General features: G+C 43.9%; 3 protein-coding genes across 3 annotated transcripts; all 3 read right to left on the bottom strand.

Annotated features, from left to right (window-relative positions):
* Window positions 1–698: 698 nt before the first annotated feature.
* LOC105914852 (polyubiquitin) lies at window positions 699–3,974 on the bottom strand. The gene is made up of 2 exons (XM_012847842.3): window positions 3,675–3,974; window positions 699–2,361 (listed from the first exon to the last, which is right to left on the bottom strand). The coding sequence occupies exon 2, from the start codon at window positions 2,359–2,361 to the stop codon at window positions 988–990; it is 1,374 nt and encodes a 457-aa protein (XP_012703296.1). The 5' UTR covers window positions 3,675–3,974; the 3' UTR covers window positions 699–987.
* A 570-nt stretch (window positions 3,975–4,544) lies between these two features.
* LOC101772724 (uncharacterized protein C23H3.12c) lies at window positions 4,545–9,719 on the bottom strand. The gene is made up of 8 exons (XM_004951749.2): window positions 9,356–9,719; window positions 9,173–9,237; window positions 8,953–9,051; window positions 7,044–7,091; window positions 6,878–6,947; window positions 6,391–6,462; window positions 5,960–6,076; window positions 4,545–5,164 (listed from the first exon to the last, which is right to left on the bottom strand). The coding sequence occupies exons 1-8, from the start codon at window positions 9,554–9,556 to the stop codon at window positions 5,021–5,023; spliced, it is 816 nt and encodes a 271-aa protein (XP_004951806.1). The 5' UTR covers window positions 9,557–9,719; the 3' UTR covers window positions 4,545–5,020.
* A 103-nt stretch (window positions 9,720–9,822) lies between these two features.
* LOC101773134 (DNA-directed RNA polymerase V subunit 1) lies at window positions 9,823–23,826 on the bottom strand. Its single transcript, XM_004951750.3, has 18 exons — window positions 23,502–23,826; window positions 22,980–23,106; window positions 22,771–22,886; window positions 22,574–22,633; window positions 21,763–21,933; window positions 21,499–21,657; window positions 21,256–21,411; window positions 19,300–21,027; window positions 19,030–19,205; window positions 18,430–18,505; window positions 18,232–18,359; window positions 17,072–17,238; window positions 15,029–15,303; window positions 13,185–13,358; window positions 12,956–13,096; window positions 11,119–12,785; window positions 10,874–10,982; window positions 9,823–10,744 (listed from the first exon to the last, which is right to left on the bottom strand). The coding sequence occupies exons 1-18, from the start codon at window positions 23,583–23,585 to the stop codon at window positions 10,142–10,144; spliced, it is 6,117 nt and encodes a 2,038-aa protein (XP_004951807.1). The 5' UTR covers window positions 23,586–23,826; the 3' UTR covers window positions 9,823–10,141.
* Window positions 23,827–23,920: the final 94 nt, after the last annotated feature.

The raw sequence follows: 23,920 nt of genomic DNA, 5'->3' as shown, positions 1-23,920 counted from the left end.
GGGCGGACGGGGTATAATATTGGCTTTCCTCTGAGTTGAGCATGAAAAATAGGGGATCATCTTGATCATGTTATCCATATGTTTCCTCTGAGTTAAGCATGGTATTTTGGCGGTGCACATCTGGTGGCATAAGTCTGATCTAACAGACTTGCAAAGAAAGGAGGAGAAAGAGTGAGCCGATTAAAAGCAAAGATTTGAATGGCGTGCATGTCAATTTGTAGCTGCTCTGTGCAATCTGATGAGCCATGGAATTCTTGCAATGGTTTCGATGTCACAGATTCCAAAATCGTTTTCCTTATTATTTTGTCTGCTGTCAAAAACTTGTCTACTTCAGTTGTTGCAATGGTAAGCACTAAACTATATACACACAGAAAAGCAAGTCACTGTCTCTAGAAAAAACAGTGTATAATGATCTCCAATAGACAGTAACGACACGAAACTATGAATCTGAACGAAGTAAAAAAAAATAAGGTTATGCACAGCACAGACACCTGGACTACACAACAACTAGCAAAACAAAGAGCTTCTGAATCTACTTACAGTAATCAAGGAACAAACCAAACATGGTAAGCTACAACATGTCATGAACATCCGAATTCAGCACCCTTTGCAAACATTCAGTCAGAAGTCTAAACACATGGAATAGAAAACAAGAGTCAGCCAGAACCTGCTGGCGAAACGTATCACAAGCCACACAATGAACTCGAAATTTAACGAATTTGATCTCAGGCAAACATAAGCTAGAACTAGCATAATCAAAAACCAAAATAAATGTAAACCAAACGGAAGCACAGATTTAAGTTCAAACATCACTTATTCATGGTTATACCATACTGCTCCACCGCAACAACTGTTTCAGGTAAACACAGACACAACCAGAGACAACTACACAAACACCACAGATACTTCAAAGACGACACCCTTCATGGCAGAGACCAGACAACCCAGGAACAGCAGCTCCGATGACCGAATAGTTTAGTGCCCAGTTTAGTGCCCACCGCGGAGACGAAGCACCAGGTGGAGAGTAGACTCCTTCTGGATATTGTAATCGGCAAGGGTGCGGCCATCCTCCAGCTGCTTGCCAGCAAAGATCAGACGCTGCTGGTCTGGGGGGATGCCCTCCTTGTCCTGGATCTTGGCCTTAACATTGTCAATGGTGTCAGAACTCTCAACCTCCAGAGTGATGGTCTTGCCAGTCAAGGTCTTCACGAAAATCTGCATCCCACCCCTCAGGCGGAGCACGAGGTGGAGAGTGCTCTCCTTCTGGATGTTATAATCAGCTAGGGTGCGGCCATCCTCAAGCTGCTTGCCAGCAAAGATGAGCCTCTGCTGGTCCGGAGGGATGCCCTCCTTGTCCTGGATCTTGGCCTTCACATTGTCAATGGTGTCAGAACTCTCAACCTCCAAAGTGATGGTCTTGCCAGTCAAGGTCTTCACGAAGATCTGCATCCCACCCCTCAGGCGGAGCACCAGGTGGAGGGTACTCTCCTTCTGGATGTTATAATCAGCAAGGGTACGGCCATCCTCAAGCTGCTTGCCAGCAAAGATAAGCCTCTGCTGGTCTGGGGGAATGCCCTCCTTGTCCTGGATCTTGGCCTTGACATTGTCGATTGTGTCAGAAGACTCCACCTCAAGGGTGATAGTCTTGCCAGTCAAGGTCTTCACGAAGATCTGCATCCCACCCCTCAGGCGGAGCACCAGGTGGAGGGTACTCTCCTTCTGGATGTTATAATCAGCAAGGGTACGGCCATCCTCAAGCTGCTTGCCAGCAAAGATAAGCCTCTGCTGGTCTGGGGGAATGCCCTCCTTGTCCTGGATCTTGGCCTTGACATTGTCGATTGTGTCAGAAGACTCCACCTCAAGGGTGATAGTCTTGCCAGTCAAGGTCTTCACGAAGATCTGCATGCCTCCCCTGAGACGGAGAACCAGGTGGAGGGTGCTCTCCTTTTGGATGTTATAATCAGCGAGAGTGCGCCCATCCTCAAGCTGCTTGCCCGCGAAGATAAGCCTCTGCTGGTCCGGGGGGATGCCCTCCTTGTCCTGGATCTTGGCCTTGACATTGTCGATTGTGTCAGAAGACTCCACCTCAAGGGTGATAGTCTTGCCAGTCAAGGTCTTCACGAAGATCTGCATGCCTCCCCTGAGACGGAGAACCAGGTGGAGGGTGCTCTCCTTTTGGATGTTATAATCAGCGAGAGTGCGCCCATCCTCAAGCTGCTTGCCCGCGAAGATAAGCCTCTGCTGGTCCGGGGGGATGCCCTCCTTGTCCTGGATCTTGGCCTTGACATTGTCAATGGTGTCAGAAGACTCCACCTCAAGGGTGATGGTCTTGCCGGTGAGGGTCTTAACGAAGATCTGCATCTGCAGAAGAATAACCAGGTAACACAGTAAGTATCTAGCAATAGACAAACAAAATGAAGCAAAAATCAACAACATATGCGTACAGATCCAAACAGGTCATGATGTTCATCTCATCAGTAGTACTACAGGATTAATGAACTCTAAAAACAAATAGCAAGAGCACGCATTATCATCAGGTATGCTAAGAACCATAAACTAAGCAGTATATATGTACAACTATATCTAGCTAAGCAACATACAACACCTATCTAAGCAATTCAAAATCATGAACATACATGTGACACATGCAGATTCAAATTAAGCCCAGCAACTATTTGAGAAAATCTTATTCTACTGTGATCAGCAGATCAACTCAGTGAAACCACTACCAAACCAAAGCATCCTAACAAAATCAATAGGATGAATCAAGAGATAAACTTAGGAAGCACTACATAGCAACATTAACAGGGCAAGTATCTGGCAGCAGGTAACACATACTGATGGGTCATGTGTGTTCATCACATAGGTACTATAGTATCAACGAACAGCAGCAGCACTCATCCAAGTATATCAAAACACGTAACAAAGCATACATGATCATCAGGTATACAAAAGAATCATCGAACAGTAGCAGTATTTATGTTCATCTATTTGCATGCATATCTGGCCAATAAAGCAGGATACATGTTGTGGTAAAAGCTACCACGTCATGGAGAAACAGCAGCATATATCTATCAACTATGTAATCATTTATCCATCCATCATCTTAATTATGAACATGGATGTGACACAAGCAGATTTCAATTTTAATAACCCCAAAAGATAGTTGAGAAAATCTTATTCTGTTCTGATCTACAGCAACAGATGAATCAGACTAAAACAAAATCATATGGCACATGCTAACAAAAATCGACCAGACGAATCAGGCGCATAGACCTAGCTAACACCATCGAACCATATCATAGATGGACGTACGGGTACAACATATACAAAAGCGAGAAAAGCGCCACGGCCAACTGCATCATCAGGAAGAAGAAAAAGCACGAGCAGATCTAGCTAACCCTAGGCAGCTACCCGGCAAATCATGAGAACGGCCTCATCTACGAACAGCCCAAAAACACCCCTGCAATTCCCAGATCGACGACCTAAAAACCCCCACAAATCGCACGAGCACCGCAAGCTAAGCAGCAGAACCTATCAGATATACACAAAATTCCACGCGAGCATCAAGGGCTACCTCACCGCATGACTCCTAACCATCGGGCCAATCAATCAGAGCGAGCAACTACAGAACCGATCGATCTAGAGGAGGAGGAGAGGGAGGATCGCCGTACCTTGAAGCGGGGGTGGGATCGCCGAGGCTAGCGAGAAGGAGAGCGATTTGATTTGGGATCGCGTGGTGTGCTCCGAACAACACGAGACGAGATGTGACTAGGAAAGAAGGCGAGGGTGGGCAATTTATGGCGTCGGGGACGATAGGGAGAGAGATCGGGTCGTGGCCTCGTGGGGAAGGAATCCCCGTGCCGTGACGGTTCCGTCTTCCGTGCCGTGCGAGACGACAGACGAGCCCGCCTCGTCTCCGCCACGCAAGTTCCGGAAGCCGCCTGCGCAAGCAGAGCCCGACGCGAACGGACTGGTGGTTCGCTCGTTTTACCTAAGAATTGGCCATCGAATTCTAACCGAACTTTGTCAAAGCAAAAGTTCTGTTATGAGGTGTGACAACTTTGGGTTGTAATCAGACTGTCAAAAAAACTGTCTGTTACTCTGCTTACATATTCGGTTCAGCTGCCACCGGTCGTGCAGAGCTGTTGCTTCAAATTTTGTTTCTTACTTGAGTGCAAATTTCACCGCCCCCATCGAACACGATCTTCGTAAAAGATAGCCAAAGAAATGATGTTTTCATAGTGATACTGTGCGGACAAAGTTCAAAGGAGATGGCTATCGTTGACTCCATCTTGAATTGCTCCAATCTCATCAGCAATTACCACACTTAAAAATGAGCATATATCAAAAATATGAAATATAGTTCACAATCAATTCTCTGATACTCCGAAATGGCAAAAATATATAAATAGTAAAGAATATGCCTTTAAGTTGACTGCCGTCTTTCCAAACGTCGAAATGGCAATCAGAAGGGTAACGCAACCACACAAGTGCACCAGCGCAAATAAAAAGCTAGTCTTATAGCTTTCACAGAAAGCACCTCAGAAAGATGAAACTTTGTAAGTACTTCGAAATGAGAAGATTCAGCATTGGATCCCAATTTAAGATTCAGATACACCCAAAGATTCTAAACCATAAACAAAATGCAAGCCACGTAAGAATGGTCGAGCTCAACCCTACTCTCTCAGCTTCCTTTTGTTCACAGTTCGTAGGCAGGTGTTCAAGTGGAAGAGCTAGGCAGCTAGCAAAATGTCAACTGCTATTTACACGATGGGTTCAACATAACAAACCACCCTGGGTTCCTACACTTTGGTGTGTCCTCTTTGTTCCTAGTAGTGGACTGATGCGAAGCATAACGAGAAAAATTGAAGCTGTTTAAAAAAATGTCCGCACTGGATCACCAATTGCTAGTGGTCTAGTGCAACTCCTGTATCCTTAAGCTTGGCCGCGCTAGAAGAATTTTACAGTACGATCAGTGGGCAATGGAAAGAACTTCAGAGCAGAGATCTGAATGTGGTTAACGCAGATCCCTGTACTTGAGAACATCAATCTTGTCCAAATCATACTCCTTGCAGATCCTTGAAATGGTATCACAGTCCAAACCTTCATCCAAGTTTCTCCTCTCAAGGAATCCATCAAGCCTTTTGGATGGCCGGAACTTCTGTCCAATGAATACCAAAAAGCATCAGATACAAATGCAGAAAATTATAATCTTAAATATGGGCAAAATTGTGAGGTGGCTGTTCTCTACTCTGCATTTTGATGGAGAGAAATAGGTATATAACACTAACTTACTTAGGGTGTTTCATTACCATTGGTGCATAGCATATGCAAGAAATAGTAGAATTTCTGCAGCAACGTGCAGTTGTGCTTTAGTACACTCCACCTGTGGCTGTAAGCAAATTGCCCTGACAACTAAAAAAATTCTGATGTACATGCAAAACTTTTGGTTGGCCTACCTCCCATAATGATAGTATGTTACTCATTTGTGCATATTCTGAGAGCCACAGAACACATCTAAAAAGGTGGCTCACTGGGAACATTTGCATGCAGCACACTCACTACGGCCAAATCAATCAAGCATTCAAGCAGTCTAAGAGGCTACCATGGCAGCTTTTGACAACTACTTCATTGAAAATTTATTCCAGGCCTGTCCAGCATGGTTACAATAGGTTAGGTGATAGGATCTCGGTTTATAACTAGTCTTGAGGTATCTGATCTATATGGTTAGCATGCTCTATTTGTAATGCAAGATTTGACTCCATTCAGGAAACTCTATAAATGTTAAGATGTGCAAGGTATTAATGGAGCATAAACCAATTAAGTTCAATGAACAGGTAGAGTTTCAAAAGATGATCAAATTTCCAGTTGCCCATTAAATTGCCTCAGTACAAAACTGCCCCAAGGATATAACAATCTGAAGGTCTTGCTCATTTTCAGAGTTAGAGCAACCTACCCAAGGGTACCGTGCATTTTCACTAGGGTTACCATCCTTTGCTGAACCAATCTCCTTCTCATGAACTTTCCATTGATCTGAGCAGTCAGAAAGTAGCAACTGGAGCCTCTCACTTCCCTATACCAAAATAAATATCAGGCAAACCTAAAAAATAAAAAACAACAAAATAGAACTCAATTGTGCTATAATCAGGATGTTTAAAAAACATATTAAACTCGTATACTGAAAAATGTGTAGCCAAAGTAAAATACTTGCGCAGTTTTCTACCCTAGAGGCACTAGTCGCCACCAACAAAATTTGTAGGGGATCTTTCTTTTTGCAACCCCGAGAGGGTATAAACTCACCATGCACAAATACAAATTTAAAGAAATTGGAAACAATGACACTAAGCAGCCAAAATCTCTGAAGACTAAGCGGATAATTTCACAAACCTGTAGAGCTCTCCAATGCGAATAAGCACGAAACAACACCCAAAAGAATGGTATATTTGGTAAAGGCAGTACCTGCAATCGAATAAATCAAGTACAAGACAATTGCACATGTCTTAGCCAGGTTTATACTGCTTGTACAAATATGTCGATTTGCAAGGTGCATCATATGATTAACGTTAGGATTTTTAAAGTAATGTGCTAATGCAGCATACAGTAAAAGTAACACCAAATCGAAACTACTCCCTCCGTCCCAAATTATAGTTCGTTTTGGCATTTCTAGGTGTATAACAAAAGCTATGTATCTAGACATAACACATATCTAGATACATAGCAAAAGCTATGTATCTAAAAAAGCCAAAACAACTTGTAATTTGGGACGGAGGGAGTAATAATATATGCACAGAACATTTGAATCATCCCACTGACAGCATTGTGATGAATTGCTAGTTGACACAACCACCCTCAAAGCAAGTAACTTCAAACCTACCATGAAAAAACTAGTAACCGGAAGCAAACAGACTGAGCCATAAAGAAATTTCTTGTGAACTGAAGCACCCCTGGACATCAGAAACAATGCAGACAAAAGGATCAGAAAAGATATAAATTAAACTAGACAATGTGCAAGTGTGTGTTGAAGGGCATCAAGAATTCACCTAATAGCAATATGCCGCAACCGCCGACGCACAAGACGAGAATTTATGCTGCAGTAAGAATTTGTGGTTTAGAATTTTAGAGGCATAAATATAAATGAAAGCGTGTAGGTTAAAAAAAATGCTAGCAAGCTGCTGAAACCTGGCAGTTAGAAGACTTTAACAAGTGATGATTGTGGAGTACTAGTTCCATAGTGATTCTTAATGATTTTTAGGGCAGTGATTATTAAAGCTGACCACCTATCACATTAAACACATGATATAGTACCGCATACATGAGGGTACACAACTACAAACAAAGACTGAAGGAAAATGATAATACAAATGACTCATTTCTAGGCTCTTGGGCTTATATAAACTTAGTAGATGCAAAAAGAGCATAGTATCCCTACAAACAAGAAAGCATAAGTAAGCACAAGTGCCAACACTCTTGTAGTGTAGTGGTAAGCTCCCCAGTTAAGGGAGACACCAACCAGGGTTCATATCCTGGTGGCAGGGAAAAAAAAACTCGCTGGCAACCTGAAAAAATAGTGGCAGAGCGCCGGCCTGTGGCACCTATGGTTGGTTTGAGCCCTACTACCAGGCGGTAGTTGCAGTGGTCGCCAACCCAGTTGGTCGTGGTCGGCCCAGGTTGCGGTGCAGCCCTATAGGGTGAAGCCAGGGTTCGGGGGTTTTCTCGGCCCGATTGGCTGAGATTTTCCCCCGCCAGTCGAGTTTTTTTTTAAGTAAGCACAAGTGAGATTTTAACATACAATTACTCTATTGTACCAAAATAATGATTACTTCTTCTCAGCTTACAAAAAGTTGTATGAACACCCTAAAAGCCTTAAAATGTAAATAAAGCAGCAACTCACACCTACAAATTTCAAACAATTCACAGAGAAACACAAACAAGTCAATTTTCAAATTGTAAATACTAATGAATAGATAGTCTATCTAACATATATAATTATATATCCATAGAATGGGAAGAAAATTAAATGACATTTAAGACCTGTTTATCAGGCACATCCTACAAGATGCCAAAACCAGTATAACTTATAACTATGCTGAACTTTCAGTTGCAGCTTTGCATGCAGTTGTGAACATGTAATATATCATTCACAAGCTATGTTTACAAGGAAAACAGCACTGAACTATGTTATGTAAAAGAATCAGAAAAAACTTCACAAGACTGGGTGAAGACAACTAAACCACCAGCTGGCTACTTTGCAGTAGAAGCGCATGAGGGATTAAAATGGACAGAAAAAGTAATGCCAAGTTACATTCACAGATAGTACCGAATAGAGTGTTTTTTTGAATATGAAAACTTGTAATAAATAGTAAAGTTGATTTCCATGGAGTTTACATGTAATTCAAGTATCGATCACATCTGTTCAAGTTAATACAGTCATTGCTGCCAAGTCATTTGACAGATCATTTAGAGGTTATTCTGTGAAATAACAACTGATACGGACCATGTACATTCCTTGATCAAGCCTATCCAAAAGCCGCAATAACTTCATACTAAGATAAACAACAGTCATGGAGAACACAAGCAAACAATCACCGACTCAGTATATACATTCCTAAACATAAATACATGTCGACTGCCAACATAAAACAATGCAAAGAGAGACACATGCCCACATCCATTGAAATATTAACTATTCAGTGTGTATCTTGACTCCATGGACCAGCTGACAAGATGATTGGGATGCTCAGCTACATTGGATAGAAGTATCAAAACACAAGTATCTGACTGGGAAACACAGATTCAAATGTATGTTTTCTTTGTTTTCCTGCTCAATGTGCTATGCTAGTTTTACTCATTGCAAGTTATATTGCTATGGCAATTGCACTAATGAAACCCCAAAAATCTATGCACCGCACAAGGCAAACAAAAATGCAGGCGATTATCAACATAGGTCACCTCGCCGGATGCACGATCTCGACCGCGCTTACATCCTTGGTCACGGACTTCAAGAGCACCTCCGACGGCCGCACCCGCGAGAGCAGCTTCAGCCCGAAGCTGCAGCACAACAGAAGCAAAAGAAGGCGCATAAGCCCCGGGACCCAGCATCATTTCGCAATTTCCGAATCCACGCAGCCCCAACCCTGGCCAATCCTTAAACCCCCGAGTAATAACTCACCTGTGGATCCGGCTCTTCATCGACCCCTCCGGCGCGCTCCCGAACCCGATCCACGCCCGGTTCATCTGCGCATCGGAACCAATCCATCAGAAAACCCCCGCCAAAACCCAAATGCAGGCGACGGGAGGACCGGCGCGCGAGGGCGCTGAGGGGGCGCGCGCAGCGCGCGTGGGGTCCGAGCACCTTGTCCGCGACGAAGTCGACGACGGACTCGGCCTTCTCCGGCGCGGTGCGTCCCCTGGAGGTGATGCCGCGCCAGAGGTCCCTCAGCGTCGGCGGCGGGAGGGCGCCATCGCCGGCGCCTGCCGAGGCCGCCGCCGCCGCCGGGCGGGCGAAGCACCAGGCCCGGCCCTTGACGGGGAAGACGACGACGCGGGCCTGCATCGCGCGGCGCTGTGGGAGTCGGCGTGTGGGGCGTGGGAGGCGGCGGCGTGGTGGCGACTGGCGAGGCGGAGGCGGAGCGCACTGACTCGGAGCCCGGAGGAGGGAGGAGGAGGTGGTGGGGTCGGGGAGTCAGTGAGCCGAGGAGAGACGGGGTTCGTTTGGCCCAGGCGGACCCGACGGGCCGCCGAGCGAGCGAGTTTGAACCGTCGGATGAGAAACAGAGGGCTAGATGAATCTTCGTGGCTGACGAGTGATGACGCTGACGATAAACGGGCAAAGCGATTCACCTGCCTAACGAAAACCAACGAGAAGTTACAGAGTTTTGCACAAGAGTGACAGCAAAGCAACGACGACCATCAGCCACGGGGCACCAAACCGGGGGAACAAACTAGCTAGCTACGGCAGACGGGGTAACATTCACCAGAATTTACAGAGTTTCGTCGGGAAGAGGCACAGGTCGGGAAATGCGGCTTCTAAGTCTAAATGTTTGTAAATGTTTGCCTCTCCAGACGAGGTCAGGGGAAGTATTCGACTGCGGCTAGCAAGGGAATGCTCAGTGGAGAGGTCTGGTTTGCATAGCAAGAATCAGTCGTTCAGATCGGGCCCTGTCGAATCAGGGTCCGGAGCCACTTGCAGGGCCACAACTGGAGATGCAGGGGTCGAATCAGGCCCCTTGGCCAGAATCCCACCATTGTCGGTTGGATCTTGCTCGGGGGCCTCTTCTGGTGCTGCCGCAGCTGGAGAAGCCGGATGCGTCGGGTCAGGCTGCTTCTCCTGGATCCCAGCGTCACCGGTTGAATCTGGCTCCGGAGTCTCTTCCAGAGCTGATGCTGGAGAACCCAGAGTCTCCTGTTGAACCTCTGATGGAGAGGCTGGAGTCACTTGCTCGGTCTCAGCCGCAGCAGACAGTGGAACCTCTGCTGGGGGTACTGGAGTCCATTGCTCGGTCTCAGCTGCAGCAGACGGTGGAGCCTCAGCCGGAGCGCCTGGTGCCACCCCTCCATCAGCTGGTGGTGCTTGCCTGCGACGCGGCCTCAGATACTTCATGCAGAATGTGTCGGCATCCTCCTTGAAGCTCTTCCTCACAAAGTTCTCCAGGCACTTGAAGTAGGAGAAGTCTGCACGGGATCCATCTGTCGATACCACATAGAAGCATCGGGTATCCTGGAAGGTTTCGTGCTTGTCGACCTGTCAAATGAAACGAGGCAATTACAAACAATGGTACAAAATAAGACTTGGAAGTTTTTCGCTATGGCATATTAGATAGATGATCAGATGGTAAAATGTAGAACCCAAAGGTAACATGAAAAACCATACCGTTATATAGTCAATTGCACTAGACACCTTTGATTGCTTTTCAGGGTGGTTCTCAAGAACTTTCTCTAGGATGAACTTTTCGTCCTCTGGTTGAAGTCTAACACCATTACTGAAAAATTAAGGCAGACAAATAAATTTCAAAGAAGACTACCCACATCGTTCTTTACATTGTTAAAAAGAAACTTAAAACTTGAGTGTATACTATGAAGCGCATAAAATGAGCCAGTAATGGTGAGTTATTTTACCATGCTTCACGGAAGATCCTTCTGACACGCATCATAATGGGTTCAATTTCAAGTAGAATGTTTTTCTCCTCAGCTGTCAGTTCAAACCGTTGTCTTGGTGGAGGCGGGCCCCTCTCATCTGGTCCCCTTGGGGGTCTCCCAGAATTGTTTCTTTGGCCGCTCCAGTTACCAGATTTGCCACCCCATCCTTCTGATTTCCAGCCTTTGTTGTCACCAGAATCAGTTGTCTCATTACATTTACCCTGTGAGTTCTCAGCAGGGGCAGCGTTCCAGCCATCCCAAGAATCTGATTGCTTCGCATCTGAATTGCCCGCTGGTGTTGCAGCCAGATTACCCCAGGAGTCCTGTGCATCAGAAGTCGGGACCTTTTCTGCTCCATTGTCCCAGGAACCATTCTGCGTGTTTTTATTCTGGACTGCCACATTACCCCATGAATCTTGCTGTGAATTGGTATCCTTTACAGCTATCTTGTCCCAGGAACCCTCCTGCGTGTTATTATTGTCAGCTGCACTGTTGCCCCAGGAATCCTGCAGTGCATCAGTTTTCTCCCATGAACTTTCATTTGATTTCCCTGTATTCCATGGGTCGAATTCTTTTGGGATTTTTGAATGCTCATCAGTCTCCATTTTATCTTTGTTACCCCAACTGGATCCTGCATCAGACTTGGTAATTGATCTTCCAAATCCCTCGCCAGCATCCCAAGCATTGTTTGATGGTGCCATAGCCATGTTATCCCAGGAACCAGCATCAGCATTTGTCCTCTTCCTTTTGTAAGTGCTGGCCTGCTCCGGCCATCGACTGTCACCAGCATGTGAATTATTTTTTTCCCTTGCATCGCCCCACGAGTCCTGATCTACATTCAACATCTGCTCATTCCAACTGCTGGGCTGCTCCTCCCAGTTGCCATGGACACCATCAGACTTCTTTTTGTCCCACATATTGCTTGATGGTGGCATTGTCTTCTTACCCCAAGAATCTTGATCCACATCCATCCCTTGTTCCTTGCAAGAGCCTGTTTGCTTCTCCCAGGCACCATCACCTCCATCTCCTTTTTGTTCGCCCCACGTATTTTCTGATGCTGATGCTGATGCTGGTGCTGGCATGTTGCCCCATGTGTCATGATCCAAATTTTTCTTTGATTTCTCAGGAGCACTGGACTTCATCTCCCAGTTATCATCACCTGCACTTGATTCCATTCCAGCACCCTTATCAGCCCAAGTATTAATTTCAGCCTGTTCTCCATTTGTCTGCTTCTCAGTGCCCCAACCTCCCCAATCAGTGGAATTGTTCTCCACTGTTGCATGCGCATCCCAGCAAGAATTATCTTGGTCCAGTGGTTTGGTAGCTGCTGCAGCTCCATTACTCCAACCTCCCCAGTCACCAGAATCATTCCCAGCACTTGCATTTTGTTCCCAACTCGAGTTCATTGTTGTGTCATTTTCCCATGAGCTGCCATTCTGGATACCTTGCTCTTCAACATTATCCTCAAAGGTGGGTTTACCATGGGTCCCATCCGGTTCAGGAGATAAGCATACATCATCTACTGCATTCTCTTCTACAAGGTAGTCGACGTCATCCAAGAATGCGTACCCTGCCTTTTCTTGGTCGGTCCTGACCAAAGCTAAGAAATCATAGAGACCGTCCCCATACTCTTTGTTGCTTTTCAGCTGCAACAAAGAAATCAAAACATGTTAGTGAAATTTCCATATGGTTAGACCATATCACCCACCAGAGGATCTTTCTAGTGACATCTAAAACATTTTGGCCCTGATTAGATATGGGCTCAACCTTCACTAATGAGATAAGCTGTAAGTTCTGGTCAGGGAAACAAGCATACCTGGTTTTCATTCCAAAGAATCTGAAAAGATGACCCTGTACCGATTGCAGCATGCTTGCCCCATGAGCATGATGAAACCACACATCCCAATGAATCAGAATCACATTTTTCGGCAGCCTTCTCAAAGCATTTCATAGGGGTCTAAAAAGGAAATATGCTATGTGAGAACAATGAAAATGTATGATTTTTGTTATGGAATATGGGCAAGATATTTCAAGTGCAAACTTACAAACAAAGTGGACTCTGTGAAAGGCACTTGAACTTTTAATGAACGGAAAGTTGCCTTATAGCCACTAGTATTGAACCCAATCAAGTTTCCAGTGCATGTCATGCTGTTTGCCACAAGTATTAAATGGTCCTTGAGAACTCCTTTAGCAACCATTTTTACAGTTGTTGAAAGCCGCTGCACAAATAAGCAAGCATTCTTAACATCGTAATGAATGATGCAAAACTGATAAGAAAAGAACTCTCACTGTAATAAGTAGTATACAATACTTGTGCCAACTGGATGCAAATTGCAAAATAAAGTGTGGAGTTGTGACACGCCTCAGAATATCTAATCTGTCCTATTATGATCAACTAAAATAGTTAGAGATTGATCCTAAAAAAGGTAAGATCTACCAGTGCCCAAAAGTCCTTGGTTGGGGAATGAATGTCTCTGTTGTGTTGTCGCAGTCAAAACTTCTGATTTAACCATTAATATTAAATAATGGTTGCCTGATTGGCCACACTATTAGAGATTGTATAGCTGTTATATGCTTTCCATGTATACATGATTGTATTCCTTGTATACCAAGCCATATTGGCTATATATGAAAGGTCACCCCCCCCCCCAACCACGTTAATACATCAAGCCATGTAACCATTAATATACATCTATACTTCTATATTAAAGCTCCTGGACTGGACGAGCGGAGAGGGCCTCAAGTTACTGTAGCAGTCGCTGACAGGTGGACCCTGGCTCAAGAACTGTCTAACATTTTTCGGACAAGAGTTCCAGCGTCTCCATTTTCGTTATATCTGAAGTCACTAACCCGTGAGATGCCAGCGGAGCGTGCAGCGGCCCAGGCGACCAATGACGAAGTCGAGGGGCACCGGCCGAAGCCTAGGAAATCGTTCCGCCGATGACTTGCCCTTGGCCAGCTGCACGCGGCATTGGCGTTCCGCCTTGGTTGTTACCGCAGCACCAGCTGCTCGTCCACACCAAGCCGACTGTCACTCCACCCGGCCGCGCTCAACCGCTCTGCTCGGCCATGCTACGTCTCTCTCCACCGGCAGCACCATGCCGAGCGGCTCAGCCCGATCATGTCGTGCCCCTCTGCGGCCCCCACGTGCCGACCGCCACCCTGCGCTGCCGCCTCCGCTTCCACGAGCTTCGCTGTGCCACACCAAACCCGTTGCCGCATACACTGGATCTATGCGACCGCGGCCAATAGCTCAAGGCTCTAGCAGCCCGCCATTTCTCGACCACACAGGGCTCCAGCGACCTTCGTCGCGCGGCCCGCATGGTCTGCCCCGCTTGCGCACAACACCCCACAGGCCCTCACATCTCTCCTGCGGATATGGATGAGAAAGAGATCAGAGATGGAAGCCGAATGAAAATGGGAACGGGGTGGATGGTAAAAGGAAAAGTAAAGGTAGCATGGGCCCCGTTAATTATGGGAGCACAGCTATCGCCCTTGGTTTCGAAGTTTGGTCAACAACGCAGGGTCCTGGCAGATGAGAGAGCGTTCGAGAGCCTATCTCTGCAAGAAGTACTGTACGGGTCCCACCTGTCGGTTACCAAGCCTGAAGGCCAAATGAGCTTCAGCTCAGCTTCGGAACGGCTCGAACGGGCGCGACATCGCCGCGCCAATCCGGCTAGTTTTCCTGATGTACCCTAGATACAGTCAATTTTGCATTCTAGTGATGATGACCTTAGGGAAACATGCTTACATTCCACAAAAAAAATGATAGCATACGAAAAAAAAAGTGTACTCCTACCCAGTTTGAAATGATGTTCACCATACAGTGGACCCTAAGGGAATCAACTCTGCAGTTTTTACTAAAAACACAGGAAGTTGAGTTGCAAACCTGCACAACTTGATCAAAGGCACATGAGATGCCAAGAAGTTCCTTCACTTGTTGAATACCATAAGGAATAGACCTTCGTGTGTCAATGAGATTAAGAACAGGTATGCAGGCATCCATTACTGTTCTCCAGGCATAGCCATTGCGTACAGCTTCATCTTTTTCAACAATGATTTCTAGCGTTGGCTCGCCCTTCAATGTGTTCTGTGTGTTCTTTACCCAAGAGGTCGCTTCTGATTCAACCCAGATGATTTTAGCTGATTGAATTCGAGGGTCACCTGCAGAGCAAATGAACATCAAATAATTAAGGATTAAGCTGAAGTCAACTTCCTTCAATAGCAAACGCCTAATGGTCAATGTAGGCTAATTAATGAGTTGACAAGATAACATGTATAGCTTCAAGCGTAGTTTCCCACCTATAATACTAGTAAATCCCAAAAGCATAGAGTGCTAAAAAGTTTACAGCCCTACAAAAGTGAACCTCACTTAATCTCAACAGTGAACATGAACGAACAAAATCAACAGTTTTTGCTGAGTTCAGAAGTCATAGTATAATGTTCTGAAGGGAAAAAAAACAAGTGGATCAGCTGCCTAATACTCTAGACTGATTCTGCCAAGTTAGTGGCTTTTGCCTGCTGCCCGCGTACCTCATAACCATGAACTGGAGCTCAGGACACAGGCTAAAAGTTTTAAACTCCAGAAAAGGGGCCATAGGACTAGAAATAATGAACCATAGTCTATCAGAAACAATTGCTCTTCGATGGAAGTTTTTTTTTTTACAGAGGATACGAAGCCAAAGCTCATGTTCTATGAATGCCTATCCCACAGGTATCATTACCCCACAGGTATTAACTGCACTGTACAACCTCCCTATCCTCTGCATGTGCCAATATTGTGAAATAAAAACAAAAAAGTCTACATAACACCCCAACCTATCGAGGGTAGACTACATCACCCCCTCAACTATAAAACTGGGTATTTACCCCCCCCCCCCCAAAAAAAAAAAAAAACTTGTGAAACCATTTAAATGACCCCCTATGGTGGTTTTGCCATGTGGCCCGCAGCTCATGCGTCGCTGTAGCACAACAGCGAAGACGATGGGTGTGGACTACGGAGAAGAAGAAAGGGGACCTGCCCACTTACAAGAGGGGCCCATGTGCCAGCCAGTCCATATCATCATCTCAATCCACCTTAGTACGCCAACATGGCAAAACCACTCTACAAAACCACCATAGGGGGTCATTTAAACGGTTTCACAAAGGTTGGGGGGGCTTTTTTTTCTCGAACACGCAGGAGAGCTGCGTATCACCTGTGAAAGTTACAAAAGCACATGTGACTAACAATCACACGACCGCAACCAGCACCAACCTAATCTGCCACAAGGGCTAGGAGGTACAAAATGCCTCTAGCCCCAGCCAAACCCCAGAACTGCATCTCCTCGCTAGCGAGCAAAAGGGCTATAACAGGCTCGGAGGAACACCATCAAACACGCATCTATTCTGGTGGTTCCATAGGGTCCAAGCGCCCAGAATAATCAGGGAATTGAGGCCTTTCTGTACTTGTTCTCCAACTCCAGAAGCCACTCTTTCCCACCAAACATCTAAGGATTCGTCCCCAATCTGTGGAGCAAGTGGCTGCAGACCAACTTTCTGAAAAAGTTTAAACCAAAATTCCCTAGCAAAAACACATGATAAGAGCAGGTGATTGATGGTTTCTTCTTCTTGATCACAATGAGGATAGCTATCAGGATGAGGCAGCCCCCTTTTTGCAAGTCTATCTGCTGTCCAACAACTGTTGTGGACAACCAGCCACAAGAAGAATTTGCACCGGGGGTTAAATACCCGGTTTTATAGTTGAGGGGGTGATGCAGTCCACCCTCGATAGGTTGGGGGGTTATGTAGACTTTTTTCAAATAAAAATTAGGCTCAAAGCTTTCCTTTCAATAAGATATGAACAACGAATTTTATTTAACAGGTTTAAAGGTAATTTGAAGATATTCAATAAATGAAATTTTAAAGGAGAAGCCTAGTCTGTACAACTCAGTACCTTTTATAATTGTATCCAAAAGCACTGAACAGACAGAGTCCGCAATCACATTTACTGCTCTCTCAACAGATTCAGATAATATGGTGTTGTCATCAGAGAAAGAGAACTGCACACATGGAGCCACATGTAGGTAGCCATCAATTGTATTCTGTGCGAATGAACAATCACTGCAAATGATTCAATTGAAACCCTTTAGATTAACTCTAATTAATAAAAGTTAAAAGATCAAGTCACATAAACAGCAACGAGTTATTAAAAAAGTCTACAGCGGAAAGACCATCATATTTATAAATATAATATATAAAGTCGTTGATTCCCACCCAACTTATACCTCACGTCCCCAGATAAAACCCCTTAAAATACATTAACTACTTATGCCTCTGCCCTAAGGAGTGACTCTGCAACAAACAACACCAAACCCTGTCCATTGAAGGTACTAGGATGCAAATAAAGATTAGGTACAATGCAACTAACAAAAGATTGTTAATTTCAAATTTAAGAGATAACTTAAGCAGTTAAGCATGCTCTTCTATGATTGTTAGAGAACAGATAAGCTCACAGCCAACTAACAAAAGGAAGAGACAGGAAATATCCAATTTTCATGCTTCCAATGCTGAGTTGTTCAGTATCACTTCCCCTTCTTTCTTTTTGCCAAAAAATGAGATGGCTCCAATTTTCAAGGCGGCCTGAAATTAAATTACTTTTCATGTGCTGCAGGAGTATGCCTTTCTAATTATATGTCCCATTTTACAACCAACACAATTTGTCCACTTTACACAATTTAAGTCAAGGATGTGCATATGGAACGTAGTAACAAGTTAGAAGTAGGATGTCACCCCTCATCAAGACCACCTCCCTCTCGGTTTCATACAGACCATTCCCCTTCAAATGGAATAGAAGTGCGCTGCAATTATTCTTCAAAATTATTAGCTGGGCCTCCAACTTGGGATCATTGTCAATGGTACCATAATGGGTTTCAGGCACTAAAAGGTTAACCCAGAAGATTGAGCTCACAAAAGATGGTAATGCTAAGGCATCACCAATACGTCAATATCCCATAGCCAGTACTAATACTGTGACAGAAGGCAGAGCTAAACAAATCCTGGATGTGATATTTAAGTTGAACACGCAAAAGCTCACACGTAATTAAGAAAAGTTACCATGTAGAGAACGTGATCTTTTTGAACAAGTGGCAAAGATGTCCTTTCTTCTTTCCATATCTCCCAGAAATTTCTTCGCATTTTTGGAGAATGTCTTGAGTACTAATGTTTATCCTTTCTAACTGTGCCTGGAAGAACGATATACACATATTTTTCAGTAACAGTTTGTGTGACAAAAAGCCAGAATACATCATATACCTTGTCGAGGTGAATGTGGCCTACAAGAGTTGGGGCAGCTTCAGATGTTTCATCTAAATTTATTTGCTTCTGATGCCTGAAAATGCAAACAACATATTTTTGGCGTTCACCTCTATTGACTCACAAAATAAGCAAAACAGGATGCACCAAATGCGAGAGCATCCTATATCTATTCCCAATTCCCACTTTAAGAATGGCCGTTAGACCATGCATTTAACTACTTTGACTAGATCAAATAATGAACCAGCCTGTTAAGTTTGCTCATAAAAATCTCTAGCAGGCCTGTCTGACCCAGTTGCATATTTGCATACGTAAACAGTCAATTGCTAAGTTGACCTGTTACTTTACGTAGCAGCATAATCTGATGGGAAATCAGAGGATTGAGGAAGCTTAACAGTACTGCTTATTTGAAAATGGAAAATAAATGTCCAACTCCAAGGAAGAGGGATATCTGGTTGCCAAACAATCAAAGAGAAAAGAGAAGCTGAGTTTATCTTGATAAAGAATGGTGAACTGGCTTGGAGTCATAAGACAAGATCTTACAGTGATCCACAAAAAGAGGGGGGTTGACTTTAACAACTTTATTTTATGGATACTTACTCAATGCTGATATCAGTAGCGCAATCCGCTAGTGTGACTCTCCTAAGACAACTTTGTACTGTAAGAGCAGCCCTTTCCTTGCAAAACTTCTTGGGACAAGAGCAGTCATTCAGAAATAGGATAACTTTCCGATCTTTCATATCATTTTTGTAGCCAACCTTCGTCTGAAGTATCTCCTGTTAGGGTAAAATAATACGATGAACTTGTTAAGCAGTAACAAGTACAAGGTCCATCAGTTAAAATGCAAAGAAATATTTATAACATTACAACCTTCATTGACTCCCACGAAGCATTGTTACTCTGAGACGAATCCAAGACAGCCCTGTATGCAGGTGTCGAGATAGCTGTGGCGGCTAAGACACCCACAGGTTCACCAGGAGGTAAGGCACTTGGGAAATCTGTCTCATCATCTTCCTTGTACTTAAGCTGTATGATTGAGTTGCTGCAGGTGTTCCTCACAGTTCCATCATAGCATATAACTACATCCCGCAAGATGGCCATTAAATTCTTGAACAGAGTTCCAGGTTCTGTTAACCCTCTTGAGGAGCGGACAATAGCTTCTCTTGTGGAAATAGAATGTACTAGCTCCTCATAAGGATTGAGACCATGAAAATAGGAACTTTGCACAAGACCATAAGCCTCTGGAGGATGCTCATCTCCAATGTCTGAGTGTTTATTCACAAAATTTGAGAAGCAATCCTCAACCAGGCGGCTTGAGTACAGCTTTCCTTCATGATAAAGTTGCAAGCCAACAAAACCCAGTTGTTGAACTACTTTTGACATAGAAGCTTCCTTTTTTGGATCAATTAGCAATCCAAGGTCAGAGCACTTGATGACAAACTCTGAAATCTGTTGTTTGACACCCTTCAGATTGTTTTCAACCCGCATCTCTGCAATTTGACTTTTAGAGAACCTTGACTGCTCAAGGATAAGGGACTGTTTCTGAATGTTTTTATGTACCTCTTCCAATATAGCCTTGGGAACATTAAAATCTTTCAGGGTCACACTAAAACCATCCAGAAGTAGAAACTCCATCAGCAATGGCTGCAGCACATTCAAAAATTGCAGAGCCTCTCCTGGACCCTTCTCAGAAAGAACAGAGGACACCAAATCATTGAATGAGTCCTGAACATGATCTTTGTCAAGATCCAGCTTTATAATGTTACCGTCCCTCACTAAATGTGTTTTTCCTTGGCAAGTCAACTTAGCAGGTAATGCACCTTGCACTATTTGTGTGATTGTCCAAGCTGGAATCGACTTGATTACAGCAGGAGCCGGAAGTGAAAATGGTACAAACATTGCCAGCTGATTTGCTAATTCCTTGCTTAACATGGTTCTGGAAGACATAGCTTTCATAGCTACCAGACTGTCATTGCCTAGCTGGAGATTAACCTGACCACTGTGGGAACTAATCAATTGTTTTTCCACACTGAAAAGCTCCAAGGCTTCAGCTTTTGCAGCAAGTGACTGTGGATAATATATATGTACACAATCGCCATCAAAGTCAGCTGAAAAGGGACTACACATGAGAGGATTGATTTTGACCGTATGGTCGTCATGTACATATGCATAAAAGGCCTGGAGGGAATGCTTGTGAGTACTGGGTGGTCTATTAAGAAAAACCACATCCCCATCAACTATCCTCCTGCTGATCGTTTGACCAACTTTGAGTGTGGTATGCCCTTTCGATCCTACAGTGATGGCATAGGTATCTTTACCATCTCTGTAGGTCAAACAAAGGCCTTTGTCAACCACCTCTTGCAGCCTGTTAATGTTGATGTCAGTTACTTGTTCCTCAAAAGTAATCCTTTTTGCCACTTCAGACGGAAGCCCTATGACATCCACGCCAATGTACGGATCTCCAGTAAGAACACTGCGTGATGAGAAACCTGACCCTTTGCTGATAAATAAAGTCCTCATTTTTTCTAGCCATTGTTTTGTCGACAATGCAGCTGTATCAGTGCCAACTGCAAATCGCTTGCTATTGTCTTGAGGTCCCTTCAAAACAAGATATGAAAGTTATCATGGAGAATAAGAAACGCGATACTGTTAGAATAAAAAGGTTGATCAGAAATAAATGCAAGTGGCACATAAATTGGTCAACACACAAAATGGTAATGCACAGCTGCAGGGTTTTGTCCAATTCTAGTGATTCAACACCTTTTGAATTTGTTTGCCATAAACCATGTAAACAAGATTCAAATTGTCTTAAATCATGTGACATACCCTTGTAGTCCCCCTTAAATGGATGTATTGCCCAACAGCAAGTTGTATATCGCACGATTCCTCTTCATGTGATTCGAAGTTTGGGGAACCAGATCTTGACCTTTTGATCTGCTCTATCTTCTGAAGCACCTTCTTCAACAAAGCTATTGAAATATCCTGATACGAAAAGCTTATGACATCAGACAGGATTAAACCAGTTGGTAAAACAATTAAGTTACCAGGTAAATTGACTAGAAAACTCACATAGGACATGATGCTCTGCCCATCAGTGAACTCAGGAATATAGAGACAGTTCGGAGGTACTGGCAGGTACTTCATCACATACCCAGACTGCACGGTGTATCCCCGTGCGGCTAGCTTTCTCCTAGTATCATCTGGAACCTTCTTCAATATATTCAATGCCTAACAAATAACAGAGGAATGAATCAGTGAAGTTGTTCAAACAACCTGGGTTTTCCACCAAAGCTACCAAACAAGTCTTGAAAACAAACTTTTTGAGAATATCACCTCTTCTGGAAGCAGTAGCCTACTGTGCGCAGAACCACCATAGTGGAATCCATATTTATCGAGGAAGTTCCATGAACGTTCTGTCATATGTTTCCTTGGCGGCGCTCTCAACTCTAAACGAATCGCACCATCAGTTGTCTTGGTTTCCTTCAAAGAAAGTGCTGGAATATCCTATAGGAAACAAGTGCTGAGATACTCAGTAAACACGAGTGAACACCCATCAAGACTACACAGGTATATGTCAACAATTTTCACCAGATCAGCAGCAAGCAAGGTTGTAAACTAGGAAGCCATCCACTAATCAACAAGGAAACTTCACTGTTAGTGCTATGTTTGTCAGCTATATTGAAGTTAATTACTCAGGAAATATTATCAGATTAACTGCACTTCAAATTTCAATGTGACATGGCATCTATGGAACCAAAAAAAAGATTATAGTATATCCTGTTATGTTTTCTTTCTCCAAAATAACAAGTTCGAAATCAAAAAATTCTTTGCAATGCATACTAACTAGAATTCAAAAACAAGAAGAAAGGACTCAAGAACATGAAGCAGATGTGCAAATGAGAACCCTGGGTCAGCACAAATATGTCAATTGCGCAGGCTAGGATTTTTCCAGCCACGGTAACACCAAATGGACTATATTATTCAGATCACAGAGGAAGGTAGTTGAACTTGAAACATTAATATACTTGATTTCAGCTTAAGCATTTATCTCCATTATTCCATATCCTAGTATATACCAGTAACCAGTCTGACAGTTTCTATTTACTTCAAGACAGGAAAAAAACAAGATGACATCGGCATGTACCCGGCAATAGTAGCAGGATAATGTAGCTGAGGCAGTTTCCTTTCCATTCTGTTTGTTAACCTGCGAAGGTGAAACACGTCCGTAAATAGTAAGTCAAAGTGAGGCATCCAGGTACAATCTATAGGTCCCAAACATATCAGGGAAACATGTATTAGGAAATTACAAGGTAAAATTGCATTATTTTGGTCTAAAAGTACCTTCCCTTTCTTTATTCGAAGGCACTTGAAGCATATCAAGCTCAGCAGTTGCCTCAGTTCACTGATATGACAGGGATGGTATATGGGTACAGGTAGCTCAATGTACCCAAAATGCCCTATATGAGCAGAGAAGTTAACAAAGAAATATGGTAGCATCACTATCTAGAGCACAATGTAGGAAGTATTACGAATGAAAAGCCATTGTGTACCTTCGCATTTGTCATTTTCCGAGGCACCACAAGCTTCGCATTTTCCAGCTTCGAGGGGCAACCCAAGGAATGGATTTGCAAGCTGACTAGGATGGTTGACTGGGCAGTCATTTATTGAGTAGGTGCACTACAGAAACAGACAAATTAGCATTTTAGTCATATTTGAAGAAAATGCAATATAATAGGGAAAAATATTTGGGAATGGCGTATAACAGAGGTCTGCATGACTGTCTATCAAACAACAAATGTGCATAAGAAAAGGGGTCAAAATCTGCTGCGATGGGAGGAAAATGCAACACTAATTAATTAAGTCAGTGAGATGTGCACTCACAAAATAGTCAGCAACACATCTGCATTAGGGCATTTCTATATAGTATCCTACCTCCAAACATGAAAAGACCTCTCTGTATCTGTCTCTCTACTTGAAGGACACTACCATGCATTAGGGCATTTCTAATCCTTCATGCATCTCTGTTTGATAGAGTTGCTGATAAAAGCACCAGAGAAGGAAGGAGAACTTACTATCTCTTCTTCGGTAGACAGGCTAAGTTTAATGCTTTTTATAGCACCTTCAGCAAACAGTATCGCCGACTGATCCTCCTCCATCTCTCTGCAACCGGCGAATGCAGGAAAGGTGTCACATACTCTGTTCACTAAACAGGGAAAAAGGAAGCGAGAATACCAACAAACCAAAACGGCCCAATGTCCGAGCTGAACAAAATGAAATAACCAAATCGAAAAAAAACAGGGGAAATCAAACGAGACAGGTAACTGAGATCTCCAAGTCTAGTCGCATGACAAAACCACACAAAACCACGGCCACAGCAGGCGCAGAGCGGTGCGCTCATGCGAGGATGATGCATCCCACAAAATGCACACGAAAAAAAAACATTTGTCCAAGCTGAAATAGGAGCGCCCCGTGACATTAAAGGCCATTGATT

The sequence above is a fragment of the Setaria italica genome, chromosome I (assembly GCF_000263155.2).
Source record: "Setaria italica strain Yugu1 chromosome I, Setaria_italica_v2.0, whole genome shotgun sequence".
In the NCBI taxonomy this organism is placed as follows: Eukaryota; Viridiplantae; Streptophyta; class Magnoliopsida; order Poales; family Poaceae; genus Setaria; species Setaria italica.
Note: the sequence above shows the minus strand (reverse complement) of the source record. Positions and strands in the feature narration are given on the sequence as shown.